At 37.3% G+C, this 17,394-nt stretch overlaps 2 protein-coding genes across 9 annotated transcripts in view; one reads left to right on the top strand and one right to left on the bottom strand.

Annotated features, from left to right (window-relative positions):
• Positions 1–6,372, bottom strand: LOC18106848 (uncharacterized). Of its 7 annotated transcripts, none has more exons than XM_006372738.3 (11): positions 6,211–6,372; positions 5,705–5,943; positions 5,502–5,600; positions 5,226–5,329; positions 3,454–4,253; positions 3,217–3,339; positions 3,003–3,091; positions 2,725–2,925; positions 1,465–1,869; positions 813–896; positions 1–661 (listed from the first exon to the last, which is right to left on the bottom strand). In XM_006372738.3, exons 2-11 carry the CDS (start codon positions 5,843–5,845, stop codon positions 620–622), a joined length of 2,088 nt encoding a protein of 695 aa, XP_006372800.3. In that variant the 5' UTR covers positions 5,846–5,943; positions 6,211–6,372; the 3' UTR covers positions 1–619. The 7 variants fall into 7 exon arrangements, 6 of the variants coding, with proteins under 6 accessions (XP_006372800.3, XP_006372799.3, XP_052304726.1 ...); XM_006372737.3 differs by having other exon boundaries at positions 5,717–5,943; XM_052448766.1 differs by having other exon boundaries at positions 6,192–6,346.
• An 822-nt stretch (positions 6,373–7,194) lies between these two features.
• Positions 7,195–17,394, top strand: part of LOC18110756 (zinc finger BED domain-containing protein RICESLEEPER 1) — a 48,995-nt gene continuing 38,795 nt past the window's right edge. For both annotated transcript variants that reach the window (XR_008057757.1, XM_052448537.1), the window contains exon 1: positions 7,195–7,420. Coding sequence is in view for 1 of the 2 variants with exons in the window: in XM_052448537.1 (XP_052304497.1) it covers positions 7,199–7,420 (222 nt within the window). In the remaining variant the exon portion in view is untranslated. The remainder of the gene's footprint in view (positions 7,421–17,394) is intronic.

The following is a 17,394-nucleotide window of genomic DNA, read 5'->3' as shown; positions in this document are numbered from 1 at the left end:
TTTGTCATCATAAAAATATTTTCAATTAAATGATATTGTTGTGTCAAGGATTGAGGATACAAATAAGTGCCTGAAAAAAAAAAAAAAATCTTTCCACACATTTAATTACACAACTCCAGCTCAAGTTTAAGAACTCGTCAATTGCATTTAGGCAATTGCAATTGTTGGTCACTTTCAATAATTTTTAGTTTTCATTTTAAACTCCATTTGAAAAAAGAACAAGGAAATCAAAATTGACAACACACAATTTGATCCCTCTCTAACAACTTTTTTTTTTTTTACAATAACATGCTCTCTAAATATATGGTATAATGATCTATGGAAAAGAAGAAAGAAAAAATCCGTTCACCTAACCTGTGAGAAGTATCATAGCAGTTAATAAGAACCTGGATGCACCAAAGTTGATCTTGCTGGCACCTTTTGATAATGAAAGTACAATCAACTGAACAATATCTTTGAATGGCAACAGCACTTTTCTTTAAACAACTCCATCATAAATGATCCAAGTAACAAAATGTTGTTGAGCCATGCTCAAACTCAGCATCCCAGACTACTGCTACCATCTCCAAGTGCCAACATGGTGCTTCTGTCAGTGAAATCTATACTAAAAAAGGCAGTACTATTCACCATTCTGGACTCCATGGGTCTTGCTTTTCATCAGCTGATTCAAACAAGAATTCAGTTTTAAGAAAGGTAGCATGAAAGGAAGATATATCACAGAACTAGACATTAATTTAACAGATGCTATTACAGGAAAAGGAAAAACAGGATCACTGTTTCATTCAGGAGAAATTAATCAATGAGCACCTAACCTTGTAAAAATATTTCTTCCGCAGTTTAATTGCTGCGCTTATGCATCTTTTAACATGTATACTGAGCAGCCTATCATTGAAAATCTGCAATCATTTAAATAAACATGTCAATTAAATGAGTAAAAGAATGAAACCAGACAAAAGAAATTCCTGTCATTAAATAACACAATTTTTTTCAGTGTACATTGATGAGGATCCATTTGACATGGATCTTCAGTTTAATGCATCAGACTCAACTCAATGGTAAAAAATACCCAGCAATTTTACAAGAACCCACAATCAAGTATACCAGACAGTAGTGCTGTTATTCCAAGAGCACAAACAGAACGAAACCACCTCATCTTCAAGTTCACTAACTGTTCCTTTCTTGAGATCTTGAGCAAGAAGAATACCCAAGCATACACTCAGTTAAGCTAGAGATGAGCTGCTCTAACTTGCTCATTTAATCCACGGGTTACTTCAGGAGAGACGAGGAAAGGGAAAAAAATGTTTTATCAATTAACATCGTCCATAGAACTAGACAAGGTAAAGTAGATGGTGCAATAATTGGCAGCATAAAAAAAGAAAGATAATAATTAATTGCCACAAAGCTATCAAAAGAATATTAATTATATGAAGACAGTATAATAGTACTACAATATAATACACCTGCCTTTATCATATCATCAATCGAACGAGTTTCTTTTATTATTTTTTGACGGTTCATGATGAGAATAACCGCAACACAGAAAACAGGTAATTCATCATCCCCATTCTTAGTTGATGAGATCATGTTGGTGTTAATCTGCACGTGGTAATTTCTTGACCAAAAATTCCTTGTGAAACCACAAAAGTGATAAGTTGATGCAGACTTTATTCCAGTGTTGTCAGACGAAGAGTGCTCAACATGTCCATGCTTTGATTGTGAACCATCTCTTGAACTACCATCACTATTTTCAACGCTTTCCTCTCTTATATCTCCTCCAGAATCCCTTGGAAGATTGAGCACCAGTGCCTCCAGACAATTCTCCTCTAAATCACACACGACAGATTCATCAAAATCAGCAGCCCACATCATCTGCATTAAAGATGATTACACAAAAGTCAGATCAATTTCAACTTCCTGAGATAATGCAATAAAGTTATAACCTCCCATTTGAGTTCATGATGCTTCTAAAGACATGATGCTTTAAAGAAACCATGTTCATGCTGATTAAAAAAAAAGAACAAAGAGAAGAAAAGAAACCATGTTCATCAAACTGTACTTGACTAAGGAACATCCCTTGGGCTTATATAAACTCAGACACACTTATCAGTTAAGTGCATTGCCCTCCACCTTTCATAAAATTGATTCATTCTATATTTCTAGCTTCAGCAATGCCTGATACAAACAATAATAGCAATATCAGCTTTGTTCTGATGTTGTCTAGCTCAGTGAACAACCACATTGTTCTGCGGACAGACCTTTTCTTTCCAGTGCTACAAAGCAACACATCGACATCAACAACAATAGCTTGAATTTGCTAAACGAAAACTATGTAGATTTCTATATAAATTCTTCCTTTCAATATTCGCTGCAGCAATGCAATGCAATAAAATGCCACCGGATCTTCCATATTTTAAAAATTGGGTTTCCTCAAGGGAGCAGGTAGAAGGCAACCACTAAGAAAATCAGCCATAAAAGGTAGAGATATCACATTCCCTTAAGAAGGGAACAAACAGATTTCAGGAAATCACCCAACAATCTTGACAGATTACCTAAGGATACACAACCACCTGGGAAGACAAGTAACGGTAGGCCTCCAATTACAAAGTACTCATGTTATACCATAATCAACTGAGCAAACTGTTCAAGCTAGTTGTTTTCATGGTATGAAGACAACATCATATACTTTACAGTTTATTGCATTCGGTGCAGAGCAACTGAACAAACCTCCCACATCCGAAGAGCTTCACTAAAAGATAACTCTCGGCGGAAGAGAACCATCAACATCCGGAATGCAAAATGGAGGCTTTCAGCACCTATACGTGATAGGTGTGCAAACATTTCCTTGTCTGTGAGTTCCAAGATATGCCACAATGCTTGCAACTGCTTCATGACTCCAGTTGGTCCTTCCATCTGAAAATTTTCTCGCTGGATAGTGGGGAAAACACATGTTAGAGAGGAACATCAAATTATCCAGCTACATTTTTTGCCAAAGTTCCTATTACCATTCTCCGTAGAAGCATCTCAAAGCACCAAAATGCATCAGCATTGTCCTCAAAGAGAACAACAAAAGGAGACAGCAGATCGCTCATGCCTAAAACCAGATAACCAAATGAAACATGCAAGCTTCATGCTTAGATTTTCAGATAGAATAGAAATTTAATAAATTTGAACATAACTACGGGTTCACCTACAAAACCAAATTTATAACAGAACAACCTTGACAATAACCAGTAGCTGGATTAACCCATGCATAGACAGCAAGGATATCAGACATCCTAGCTAAATTTCTCTTATCCTCATAGAATTCAAGATGCGTATCTGTTCTTACAACATCAACAACTGAAAAAGAAGAAAAGGTTGTCAGATCAAAGAAATTGCAATAATATTAAAATTCTTGAGATACATTCAGAGCTTCTCTTTCAAAATGAAACTGCAAATTTGTAACTAAGGTACCTATTCGATGCAATGTCCAGAGCCATTCGGACACACTGCCCACACCAGCAGCCCCTCCATTGGATGTTGCATTTAACAATGGTGTGTCAGGAACATCCACTATTCTCAATTTGTTCACTATTCCTTTCTCATAACCCAGATTGTTGGACTGTAATACCGGTACATGGTCCTCTTGGTGAACTAATTCAATTTCAGATTTCTTCTGAGATGAAGTATGGTTAGATGGTTCCCCAAGGGATTCCATAATTAAATCTACATTATTATTAATTTGAAAACTGTGCATCCTGTCATCTTCAAATCTCAATTTTCTTTGTGTAGGTGGTCTGTCATCATGCACACAACTTTCTTTCTTATCTTCTCTCTTGTCAAACAAATCAGTGACAGGTAAAGGAGGAAAATCAAAATAACTCTCTGCTACATACTCTGATCCATAAGCCTCTCCACCTCCTTTTGAGGAACCACTATTGAGCGGGCCTGAAGAAGGTATAAAACAAGAATCACATGCTGCACTATCTGAGCTTCCCCTCACACTGACAAGCCCAGCAGAATCACTAGAACTTTCCCTGGCACATGTGCATGCTGTATCTGTACAGTTATTATTCCAATTACTATAATTCTCTAATATGTTAATAGCATCTACAGAAGTTCGTCTACTTTTGACTGTAGCTTCCCTTGACCCATTATCCTTGGATGATGTCCTCATATCCATAACTTTGGACCCCACAACAAATGCAAGGGCACCGGTTCCTATACTTGAATGCATTGTTTGACATTGTTCAATGAGGTCTTTGTACCGTTCCCTGCATAAAATATTTCATAAAGTTGTTGCTCCTAAGAGGATTTAAAGATACTGAAAAAACTAAAACAGATTCCTTTGCCCAAAATACTTAAATAACTTGCTTAACCCAGATAAATACACATCACGAGAAAAAAACATCGTTGATAAATCAAATTAAAAGCTAACCATTGTGTCATGCAAAGTACGGCAAACTGAAAAAAAGCAATCAATAAGGTATATACACGTCATAGTTTTAGTAAAAAGAAGATGAGAGAAATAAAAGATGAAAGGTATGGAGTTAATGATGCTTTCACTATGCTAATATGCATACATATGTGCATTGTGTTTCATTGTCTGCAAACTCTATAATGATGGTCCGATGCAGCTTGTTAGATCATGTCCAAGCCAGTATTGATGACAGTAAAAGGATCGAAAGAACTCTTTTTAAATGGAAGAACACATGGCAGTATCTATTAAGACTGAAAGGTGAGCATGAAACAACTGCAACTGGGCTCAACAACAATGCTTCCTTCTACCACTTTGAGAGGAAAACACAAGTGCACTATGGTAGAGTAAGATATAGGGGGGAAAATTGACAAAACAGTGTAAAGGGGGAGTCTTTTGAACTCAATCTAATAACTAAGGCTGAATCCTGAAAATAATATTTTGTAGGGAAGTGCATGCCTCTGTAATATCTTATGGACTGGCGAGAAAGAATCTTCTCTCTCTTTTTTAATCCATATATAAAAGCACAAACCAAATGAAAATCTGATGATAAAAAACCATAGACAGGTCCCAGGCATTCATAGTTTGGCATGAAAGCCATAACAAGAAAGAATCAGACAATACTGAAACAATGCCAATAACACAGAAAATCTAACATTAAGACTACCTCCACATTTCAGAAAATAGAAAATCACTAAAAATGACCTTATTCAGTTCATCAGGTAATGTGGTTAAAAAAAGAAAAAAGAAAAAGAAAAACCGTAAATACCTCCTCGCTGTCCTAAGCTGACTCCGGGACTCGGAAGTGGTTCCCAGTGCATAACAGCCAAGTAGAAATTCCCAAACTTCTGGCCTAATAGATGGATCCACACCCTAACACGCAGCAAACGATGTCATATAGCTACACAGAAATTCCAACCTACTTCATAGAGATATGAAACCCAAAATTACAGTCTAGAACCAAATCAGCACCATCTCATTATTCAACAAAGGACTGGAAAATAAATTTAAGGGGGCAAAATATAGCAACAACGAGACAGCATACCCCCAAAACTATCAACTTGAGTGCTTTCCGAAAACCCGAAACCTTTCCATTACTATCAAAAGTCGACTCCCATTTCTCCGGCTTAAGCATTTTGCTTACCTGCAACATTAACAGCACAAAATCCCTATCAAGATAAAAAAAAAAAAAACCTCACCGATAACACGAAATCTTATGAAATAAAACGTTTGAGCAGTAAATCTTACAGTTATAACAACCTTTATAGGTGATTGAGAAAGACAAGGCTCTCTCATATCCTTCACCATTGTTCCTACTCTCTGTAAATTCACCACCGATATCGCTTTTCCACATTTCCATTGCTTCTCCTCTCTCTCTCCACCAGACATCTACACCAAAAAAATCCTCCTTTTCTCTCTCTCTCTAATTATATTTCTTAGTCCTTCCTAAATATCATCGCCGTGTAATTAACTGACAAACTCAACAACTGCAATTGCAAAATCAAAATTAATGAACCCTCATTAACTGAATAATTTGATTAATAATGAAAAAACATCGAATTTAAATAAAAAAATACATGAAATTAATAGATTAACTGAAAATTAGAAACGTCGATCGAAATGGAATAGACATGCAGCAATGATCGGATGATCCGATCAAAATGTATGTACGCATGAAAAAATAAACGTAGAAATATACTCGTATGAGAAAGAAGGTACGTGTACGAATACGTACAAATGTACGGAGAGAGCACCTGGAGAAGAAAAGTGAGATCGCGGAGAATGGTGAAGACGAAGAAGATAGGAGGAAGAGGAGGAGGAGGAGAAGGAGGAGGAGTTTGGTGTCCTCCGTCGCCATTTACGAAGAATTTGTTTTTTTAAAAAAAGAGAGAAGAAAATAAGAAAAGAAAAAAGACCGTTTATTCTTCTCTCTTTCTAGTTTTTTATTCTTATTTTTACCCCTGAATTTTTTTTTCATTAATTTTTTTATTTAGGAATAAAATGTTTTCTTTTTTTCTGAAAGAAGTATAAATTCTAATATGATTACTTTATCCTTTATGTTTTATGTTTAAGGGTGTCGGGTCCTTTAAGATATGCATATACATTCATACATACATGTATGTATGTATGTATATGTTATACATTCATACATACATGCAATTTTGTTCCTCCTCCTTCCACTTCCTCTTCTTCTAGTTTTTTTTTTTTTTTTTGGATGCAGAGGCTCTGTTGTTCCCGAAGCACTAAATTCATGCTTCCTTTGTAATCTATCAGTGGCCTAGTTATAGCGCAACGGTAACAATGAGTCTACTTGTAACTTCCAGTTAGTTTTATTATTCCTAAATATTTGATAATTTAACAAGTCTAAAATGAATCACTCCGTATCACATGTCTAAGAATGATTTATTGGGCCTATGTTGGGCTAATTGAGTCCATAGATAAGGCCCATAAAAGAATATATGATTATTATTTGAACAAGAAAAATTAATCGGACCTTTATTTGAGATGGAGTTTCTCATCAACCGAATGTTGGAGTTTGAGAAAAGTCAACCTCCTTCAAGTCTTTATTCTTTCACCACTCCTCGTCGTTCCACTTTCCAGCCATGGATAAGAAGATCTGAGGAGTGAGAAGACTTGTTGCCAGAAAAACATTGTCGAAATACAAAAGCGTTATCGTTGCTAGAAGATTCTTTAGGAAGTCGTTGTTTTCCCGTCCAGACATTTTTGTTGGGGTATGTAATCATGGATTTCCGGAATGGACTTCAAATATACGTTATTTACAGACCGAATGAATGCTTATACCTATCAGATGCCATCTCTTGTGGAGTAGGGGGTATTATTGCCCTTCCTCAGGTCTTTGAATCTGATCAACCCAAGTATTGCTGTGCTGTGCTGGAGCTTGTGACCATGGAGGAGAAACAGGATTTTGATTTAGAGACGGAAAAAGTTTTCCAGGCTCTCCAGGTTTGTTTTCATTACATATATTTTTTCAATCAGATTTTGGATAACGATGAAAATACTACCCAATTTATTATCAGGATTTAGGAGAATAAGAAAGAGATGAAAGAAAGTAGCTTTCCTTAGCATATCGAGTTTGAAGTCAAAGTTATCGTCTTTTTTACTTTCGAAATCTCATAAAATGTGAATTTTCCCCTTAGCTTCATTTTCTGTGATCTCTATGTTTGCATTTGCTAGTGTTTCTGAGGTGAAACAATCTTTAAGCTTTAAATTAGAGCTCATGAGGCATTCACTATTACAACTGCATTAGCTTGAGTCCAAAATATTTGTGCCATTAAATTATATGCGCAAAGAGACATTGGTCTTGTTTGACGGTGTTATAAACTCTGTATAAGCCCAACTGTTTCAAGGCTGCGGATTTACGGACCAATTTACAACCTCGACTTCGTTCTGATGTATTTATCAGTAGTACCTTACAGTTTTTTCTATGCTAAATTAGGTTGTCTTCTGCTTTGTGTAATAGAATTTTTTTTCCCAGTGTTTTTCAAGGGATCAAAGAGCTGAGTTAACTGAAATCGCTAATGTTACCAGAGCTGTATGCCAAACACACAAAATTGCCACTTGCTCTGACATGGATTCCTTGTGATTATACCTGGGGAACTGTTGATGATATTTCAAAATTGCGTGTCAGATTACGTGATTCAAGGATGATCCGGAAATGTGTGTTTTTCATAGAGCGTACATCTTGTTATGCCGATGAGGAGATGCAAGACTTTGTGCATGCTTGTGAGCAACTATTTATGCACAATTGGCAAGGTGCTGCTGGACGAGCCTTTATAACATATCTTCCTTCCTTTGAGCCTGATGTGAAGGAAAATCATGTAAGCGAGTATCCTCTTGCTCATCACGCACGAAAGTATAATTGGAATGCTGCAGCTGCAATCTGGCTAAGGGGCAGTGATGCTGATTATAACTATATATTAGAGTTCCTTCTCCTTATCCTCATGAAAGAGAGTTCAGAGCAGCAAGACTTGGTTGGGAACCTGAAGCTTACTCTACGGAAAACTTGTAACAGCTTGAGAATGTTTTCAAAAGAAGAAATATTACTCAGGGAACGAGGTTCTAAAGTTAGTAAAAACAATGCTAAAATTGAACCTGCTCCAAATGCTGATGGTAATATGTTCACCGTATGTGCTAATAATAAAGACGAAAGGTATCTGAAGTGTGAAAATGGTTCGATAAGGTTATAGAAGAAAATGGTGTAGGTAAAGGATGCAAAAACAAGTATAAAGGGGATAGCAAGAAGGGAACTTCAAATCTACACAAACACTTAAAAAGTTGTTAAAAAATTAGACGGAGAGATGCAAAAACAAATATGTTTGTTCAATGGCGAAGAGAATGAAGTTATCTAGCATCACCTTCTAAGGACACCAGTTGTCTGACATCACATGATCCAGATTCTGATGATAAGTTCCTGGGATTCCGTGAGTGGCACAAGCAGAAAGACGATGGCGATGTGGTTGATTCACAAAAACTTGATCTTAATCGGTATTTAGGAGAGCCTTTGGAAAACCTGGATAAGGTTTCAGATGTATTAGCTTGGTGGCGAGTCAGTTCTCCGAGATTTCCTACACTTGGTAAAATGGCTCGTGATTTCCTAGCGATTCCAATATCAGCTACTGTATCAAAGTCTTCTTTCAGCGGTGCAGTTGCGTTCAATGGTTTCAGGCTTTAATATGTGGACAGGACTGGTTGGAAAGCCCTGAAAACAATTGAGTTCTTCACTTTCTAGAGACAGGTGATTCCAAAATGATTTTCCCCCTAAATTTCTGAACATTGTTTTCCTGTTTTTTTTTTCCTGCCATTATTTGTTAATGAAATTTGGCTGCAAAGTCACACACTTCCCTTGTAATGATTATTAACAGGGTCATGATGCTGAAACAATAGCAAAAGCTAAATTTGATTTGCATTTCCTGAGCTTGGTGGTGCAACTTTGATCAATTATAGTATCAATTTCTTTAACCGGATTGTTTTTTTAAGGTATTAGCGTATGTCTTACGCGTTGACAACATGTGAACGTGATTGTTTTGTTGTAACTATAGTTTTCGTCACCGGAAATTGAATGGAGGACACTGAACATGAAACCAATTTCGATAAAATGTTGACATTTTATGGGATGCTCATTTTTCTCAATTTGTTCTTGTCATCCATATTTGCAGGAGCAAGGAAGGGATTTCTGCTTCTTCTCTGGTGTCCTTAAATGTGAGATCTGACTCGCTTGTGAAGCAAATGTCTAAATATCTCGCTGGTCCGTTTACAGTGAGCAAACCTACCAGTCCAGAGGATTTGAAGTTAATCCAACACGTCTTCGATTCTTCACTGAATGGGTGGTCAGAATGTTTTCTAAGAGTTCTTATTTGCTTAGCTGAACGATTTTAAGTTCACCTGTTTTATACTTGTTTCTGCTAGTGAGATTGTTGTTCAATGCAATAATTATTATTTAACTCGGCGGGAATTATACCCCGTGAGACCATAGACCTGTCTTGATGATAACGTCCTTTCTGCATTCTTAGCTCATAGATACTACATAAAATGTTTGAATGGCCCATATTATGTTCTATTGATCAGTGGTCATTTGTAACCCCGTGATTACACTGAATTTCAACACCTTCCAACATGCAAATGTAAAGCCTTGCGACGAAGAACAGATACAAACACTGACAGAAAAAATATATGCCATGTAAAAGCTCGTGTCTAGTAGCAGAAATTACAGATTACAATAACAAGCAACGAAATGGCATAGATTATCCAAGCAGCCCACTTGACACCAGGGGGGAATGGGATTGAAATGGTGATGAAAAGCGCGGTGGCTGCCAGGAAAACTGCAACTTTACCCAGCACTTTGGATGTCGTCGGAAACTTGACGGGGTTGATAAAATGTGAAACAAAGAGGCAAGAAAAGATAATTGCAACAAGAATACAGAGTAAATGCAAGGAATCGAGTTTGGAATCAGTAATTTGGTGAAAATGAAGGGCTATTTGAAGTGCTGATGTGAAGCAGGTGTTTATAAGTACCTTTTGCCATTCCTTTTCCTGCTCATCATGGGGATTGCCGACCAGATATTCTCGGAGACGTGTTAGTGCTCTATCCCAGAGTCCGGACACAGATTCTAGAATTAAAAGAATAAAATCCATTAACTCAACAGCTCAGAGAGAATTTGGGTCTATTTTGTTTCACCAAGCTCAAACAAAGGGGTTATTTATAAGAGAGAGAAGAGTAACGGAGACAGCTGGTGACGGAAAAGGAAGGACACATGGAATGGTGAGATTGGAATGGTGAGATTGACGTTTTTCGTCCCATTTCAATCTTAATAGTTATAAACAGCTGCTTCTATTAAGATACTGTGCAATATAAATCTTGGAAAGTTCCTTGGAATACACTTATGAATGTTGTTGACGGACAAAGGATAAAGTTGATATTGGCATTTGTGGTGCCCACAAATGCCCACAAATGTTGATATTGGAACTGGGATATCTCTGTTTTAGCCACGGATAAAGATCTTGGAACTGGGATAGAGCACTTACAATGTCAACAACATTCATAAGTGGGCACCACAAGTTTAAGACTTGAGATAAGATTGATGAGTTCCCATTCATGTTTGAAATTAGGTTCATAGAATCTTCAACGTTTGCATAAGATTAACTTGTGGTGCCCACTTAAAATGGTGCAGTATGGGCCATATGTAAAGGATGCAAAAACAAGTATACAGGGGATAGCAAGAAGGGAACTTCAAATCTACACTAACACTTAAAAAGTTGTTCAAAAAATAGACGGAGAGATGCAAAAACAAATATGTTTGTTCAATGGCGAAGAGAATGAAGTTATCTAGCATCACCTTCTAAGGACACCAGTTGTCTGACATCACATGATCCAGATTCTGATGATAAATTCCGGGGATTCCTTAAGTGGCATAAGCAGAAAGATGATGGCGATGTGGTTGATTCACAAAAACTTGATCTTAATCGGTATTTAGGAGAGCCTTTGGAAAACCTGGATAAGTTTTCAAATGTATTAGCTTGGTGGCGAGTCAGTTCTCCGAGATTTCCTACACCTGGTAAAATGGCTCGTGATTTCCTAGCGATTCCAATATCAGCTACTGTATCAAAGTCTTCTTTCAGCGGTGCAGTTGCATTCAATGGTTTCAGGCTTTAATATGTGGACAGGACTGGTTGGAAAGCCCTGAAAACAATTGAGTTCTTCACTGTCTACAGACAGGTGAATCCAAAATGATTCTCCCCCCTAAATTTCTGAACATCGTTTTTCTGTTTTTTTTTTTTTTTTTTGCCTACCATTATTTTATTTTTAATATCAAAAATTTGAAGTGAGAAAGGGATAGTTGTACTCCAAAAATTTCTGCTTTAATAAAATTTTATTTTAAGTGGAAAGGATTTTCTGATGGGTTTTGTTTGGGTTCAGTTTTTTTTATTTTTTATTTTTAATATAAAAAATAAATTCTTTAAAATATATATTTTAATTTATTTTTAAATAAAAAATACTTTAAAAAATAAATACTATAAGCACTAAAGCTTCAAAGTCTGGTAGAATCGATGAAGTACAACTATCCTATTGTGGAACTAAACTGTTTTTATTGCGTATCACAACACAAATATAGAGAAACAATGGTAAATCCTCTCACTTCTTCTTTTTTAGTTTTCTCACTCACAGAGAGAAACAACTAACTCAAAAGAGACAGATCGAGACAGCCTGACGTTCACCAGAAAAAATGAATGATGGAAAAACTTGGGTTCTAATGTGGCCTCCCAACCATTCATTTCTATCGAGGTCCTTTTAGTATATTTCTAATCTTCCAGTTTTCTTAAATGGCAATTAACGTAATTATTGAGACACACGATGGCAACTATGGAATCGAGGAATTTAGTATTTTCTAAACCCTTTAATGATGGAAGGGATTTAAGGTCAATAACGCTTTTTCCATCTTTTTCCATTTTTAAATGGCCTTCTTCAACTTTCCTTTCCTTCGTTCCTCTCCTTTTCTTTCTCTCTCGCTCTCAAAAAAGGGGAGTCAAATACTTTGATAGATAGCCACCATTACAGCTTTTATCCTTCCGATATTCACACCGTTGTTAAACAAAGCAAATAACACCTCAATCAACACATGAGCACGTATGATTAATACCTTACACCAACAAACTCCACTAAATTTCTGAACATCGTTTTCATGTATATCATGATGTTTAAATTTATTGGAAATATCCTACGTCATGTGTTTATATTCTAGTCGTACTCCATCATCTGTTAGCTCCTGAAATTGTGGTTATAGTTAAAGATAATACCGTATACTGTTACAATTTAAATCCTATATGTAATAGGATAACAATCCGAGAGAGATTGAAACAGAGTCTAGCTCTGTTTCCTATATATATGTATGTAACTTTGCTGGACAATTAATAAGAAACGTGAATCTCTTTCACTCCTAAATTCTTCATGGTATCAGAGCGGTGATCTCTCGCTCCCTGTTCCAATTCTTCTGTGTTTTAATTCCTTCCCCTGTGTTTTGTCATGGCTAACCTTGAAAGTCATGATGCAGCTGGAGGAACAAAGGAGATGGTAGCTTCCTTATCCAACGTTGCTGATAGTGATATCAACACTGCTCATAAATTGAGCTCTGTATTGTTCAATGAATTTAATTACCTTCCTTGGTCTAGAGCAATCACAATTGCTCTTGGTGGAAGATCAAAATTGGGATTTATCAATGGTACGATAAAATCCCCTGAGGTTGGCTCATTAGAATATGAAGCTTGGTTATCAAAAGATCAACTAGTTATGTCTTGGATCCTAAATTCAATGGAGCGCAATCTTGCTGAAATTTTTAGTTACTCTGAGTCCTCTTTGGATCTTTGGAATTCCATTCGTGACATGTATGGAAACCAAAACAACTCTGCCCGGATTTTTCAGATTAATCGAGACATTGCCAATATTAATCAAGATGGAAAATCGTTTGTCAACTTACTGGGAAACTTAAAAAGACTATGGAGTGAGTTGGAGATCTATCGACCTCATACGATAGATGCAACTATCCTGCGAAAAAGAACTGAGGAAGACCGGATCTTCCAGTTGTTGGCTAGCCTTAATCCTGAATTTGAGGATTTAAGAAGTCATATTTTAATGAATACTGAACTCTCATCTTTTCAAAGTGTGTGCGCCACAATCCAACGTGAAGAAAGTCGTCGAAAAGTCATGTCCCGCACTGTTACTCCATGTAATCCCGGTGTCAGTGCTTATCTTGCGCGACCATACCCAGAAGGAAAAGTCTACAAAGGGAAACGACCAGATCTCAAATGTCAACATTGTCACAATATTGGACATACAATTGACCGATGCTGGAGTCTGCACCCAGAGATAAAACCAAAATTTAACAAAGATCAAAAAGGGAAATCTGCTACTCAGCATAAAGCAAATTCAGCTACCAATCACACAGAGTCATTAACTTCCAGCCCCGTTGCCCTGTTGAATGAATTTGCACACTATCTGCAAAACAAACATGGTCAGGAAACAACTCCAAATGGAGGACAGAATCAAACAACAACTATTCTCAGTCAGTTCGCAGGAATTTTGGCTGATGCAAACTCTGAAAATAGTCAAGGTATTCTACTTGCCCTTATGACTGCATTAGAGATTGGTAGTTTTCATGATTTATGGGTTATTGATTCAGGTGCCACTGATCACATGTCTAATAAGTTAACTAATTTCTCTGATGTCACATTCTTTTCTACTCCTGCGTGTGTCTCAGTAGCAAATGGGAAAGGGGCTCCTGTAAAGGGTAAGGGCAAAATGAAACTTGTGTCACACACTATCAACTCTGATGTTCTTTATGTTCCCTCTTTTCCCTTCCAGTTACTTTCCGTTAAAAAACTGACAACCTCACTTAATTGTGAAGTTATATTCTCGCCTTACAAAGTTATCTTTCAGGACCTCATCACCAAGAGGATGATTGGTGAAGGATTCCACCTGCATGGACTCTACTACTTTACTCCTGATTCCCGGATTGCAAAAGGATTTCAAGCTATTTCTGCTCCTAATAATGAACAACTTCTATGGCATCGACGTCTTGCCCATCCTTCAATGTCTGTCCTTAATAAAGCAACTTTAGTTTTGTCTAAAGAAACTCTTAATTGTGAAACTTGTCATTTCTCGAAATCATCCAGGCTTCCTTTTAAATCATCTGTGTCTCACACTACTCAAACATTTGAAATTGTTCACTCAGATGTTTGGGGACCCTTCTCCGCCTCTCTTGATGGTTTTAAATACTTTGTAACATTTATTGATGATTTCTCTAGAGTTACTTGGGTTTATCTGTTAAAATCAAAATGTGAAGTGTTTGAAAATTTCAGAAATTTCCATACATTGGTTACTACCCAATTCTCGGCCAAAATTAAAAATTTTTGTTCTGATAATGGCACCGAATACATGTCCCATATTATGACAAACTACTTAAGCTCTAATGACATATTGCATCAGACTAGTTGTGTTAATACGCCCCAACAGAATGGAATTGCTGAACGCAAAAATCGTGATATGTTAGAGAAAACTCGAGCCATAATGCTTCAAATGAATGTTCCCAAACCTTTTTGGTCTCATGGAGTTCTTACTGCTACTCATCTTATAAATCGTTTGCCCAGCCGCGTGCTGGATTTTAAAAGTCCTCTTAAAGTTTTGCAGGAAAGACAACCAGATCTGACATACCTTAAAGTGTTCGGGTGTACTTGTTACGTACACTTGCCAGCTACTCTGCGTGACAAACTTGACCCCAGAGTTGTTAAATGCATATTCCTGGGTTACTCATAAACTAAGAAAGGATACAAATGTTATGAGCCTAAATCCAAGAAACAATATATCACTAGAGATGTACGGTTTGTTGAAACTAGTCTTTACTTTGAAGGCACTAGTCAAGAAGAGACTCTCTCAGAATTTTTCCCGTTACTCAACATTGATCACTCTGCAAATCCATCACTCCCTGTGACTGATCTTCATCTTGAGCATTCTACAAAACCACTTACTATAACTACGGATCACATTGTAACTCCATCTCTCCCTGTCACTATCTCTGATGATAATTTAGACACTTCTGGTGATGTTCTTCCAGAAGGCATTGATGTCCACATTGAACAACAATCATCCAATGATCAAGACAGGGCAGAACTTCTGAGACGCAATCCTACACGGACCCGTCAACCTCCTGCAAAATTACAAGACTATGTTGCTCATACTGTTAGGTACCCAATTACTCAATTCCGGACTTATCAAAGATTATCACCTTTGCACACAGCTTTTATTACAGCTATCTCCAGTGTTCATGAGCCTAAGAACTTTCATGAAGCTCAATCCCAAGGTGTCTGGCAAAAGGCTATGGCTGAAGAACTGACAGCCCTTGAAGAAAATAAAACCTGGAGTATAGTACATATCCCTCCTGGAAAACATGCAGTTGGTAGTCGTTGGATATTCAAAACAAAATTCAACTCAGATGGCTCCATTAATCGACACAAAGCTCGCCTGGTTGCTCAAGGATTTACTCAGAAGTTTGGAATTGACTACAAAGAGACCTTCGCCCCTGTTGCCAAAATGACCACTGTTAGGGTTCTATTATCTGTTGCTATCAATAATGGGTGGGCTCTGTCGCAAATGGACGTTAAAAATGCATTTCTGCATGGAGATCTCGAAGAAGAAGTTTTTATGAAGCTCCCTCCAGGACATCCTCAAAGCAGGGATTCTAAAATGGTCTGCCAACTACATAAATCTATTTATGGGTTAAAACAGAGTTCCCGTGTCTGGCATGCTAAATTGAGCACTGCCCTTGAAACACTCGGTTTTTCAAAGAGTTCGGCTGATTCTTCACTTTATGTCCAGCTCAGAAAAAATGATAATCTTATGGTGTTGATATACGTGGACGATCTCATCATCACAGGCAACAACAATGAATCTATTACTCAATTGAAAGAGAACCTCCGGCAACAATTTCCTATTAAGGATCTGGGGCAGTTGAAGTACTTCCTTGGAATTGAAATGGCAACTTCCAGCAAAGGGTTGTTTCTAAATCAACGAAAATACATTGAAGATCTGCTTCAAGAATCAGGGTTGTTACACACTAAGCTTGTTGCCACTCCACTAGATAGCAAATTAAAGTTAGATTCAGATGGAAAAGCTATCGATTCTCCTAACAATTATCAGAAACTTGTTGGGAAACTTATTTATCTAACTATCACGAGACCTGATATTGCATTTGTTGTTAGTCTCGTCAGTCAACACATGCATGCTCCAACCACTCAACACGAAGGCATGGTGAAACGCATTCTGCGATATTTGAAAGGCTCTATTGGTCGTGGCATAGTTATGAATAATAACGGGCACACGAACATTATGGGATACTCTGATTCTGATTGGGCAGGTAATGCACTTGATCGTCGATCAACTACAGGTTATTGTATGTTTGTTGGTGGTAACCTTGTTTCATGGAAAAGTAAAAAGCAACGAGTGGTGGCTCGATCTAGCGCAGAGGCTGAATATCGTGCTATGGCCTCAGCTGCATGTGAGCTTGTATGGCTCAATCACCTTCTAACTGATCTAGGTTGTCCAAGTAATCTTCCCATGACTCTTTGCTGTGATAATCAAGCTGCCATGCACATTGCGTCTAATCCTGTTTTTCATGAACGTACGAAGCATATTGAAGTTGATTGCCACTACATTCGTCAACAAGTCCAGTCAAAGCTCATTGCTACACAATATGTGCATACAAATGATCAGTTGGCAGATATGTTCACCAAAGTTCTGCCATCAATTCAATTTCACCTGTTATTGAGCAAGCTTGGATCCATTAACCCTCTGGATCCAGCTTGAAGGGGAGTATTGGAAATATCCTACGTCATGTGTTTATATTCTAGTCGTACTCCATCATCTGTTAGCT

The sequence above is a fragment of the Populus trichocarpa genome, chromosome 17, assembly GCF_000002775.5.
Source record: "Populus trichocarpa isolate Nisqually-1 chromosome 17, P.trichocarpa_v4.1, whole genome shotgun sequence".
Classification (NCBI taxonomy): domain Eukaryota; kingdom Viridiplantae; phylum Streptophyta; class Magnoliopsida; order Malpighiales; family Salicaceae; genus Populus; species Populus trichocarpa.
This window is presented reverse-complemented; position numbering and strand designations above follow the sequence as displayed.

Coding starts and splice junctions, on each gene's coding strand:
- LOC18106848 (XM_006372738.3), bottom strand. CDS start 5,845: ATGTCTGGTGGAGAGAGAGAGGAGAAGCAATGGAAATGTGGAAAAGCG. Junction 2,926..3,002: donor AGATGCTTCTACGGAGAATG/GTAATAGGAACT, acceptor CCCACTATCCAG/CGAGAAAATTTTCAGATGGA. Junction 662..812: donor GGAAGAAATATTTTTACAAG/GTTAGGTGCTCA, acceptor TGTTTGAATCAG/CTGATGAAAAGCAAGACCCA.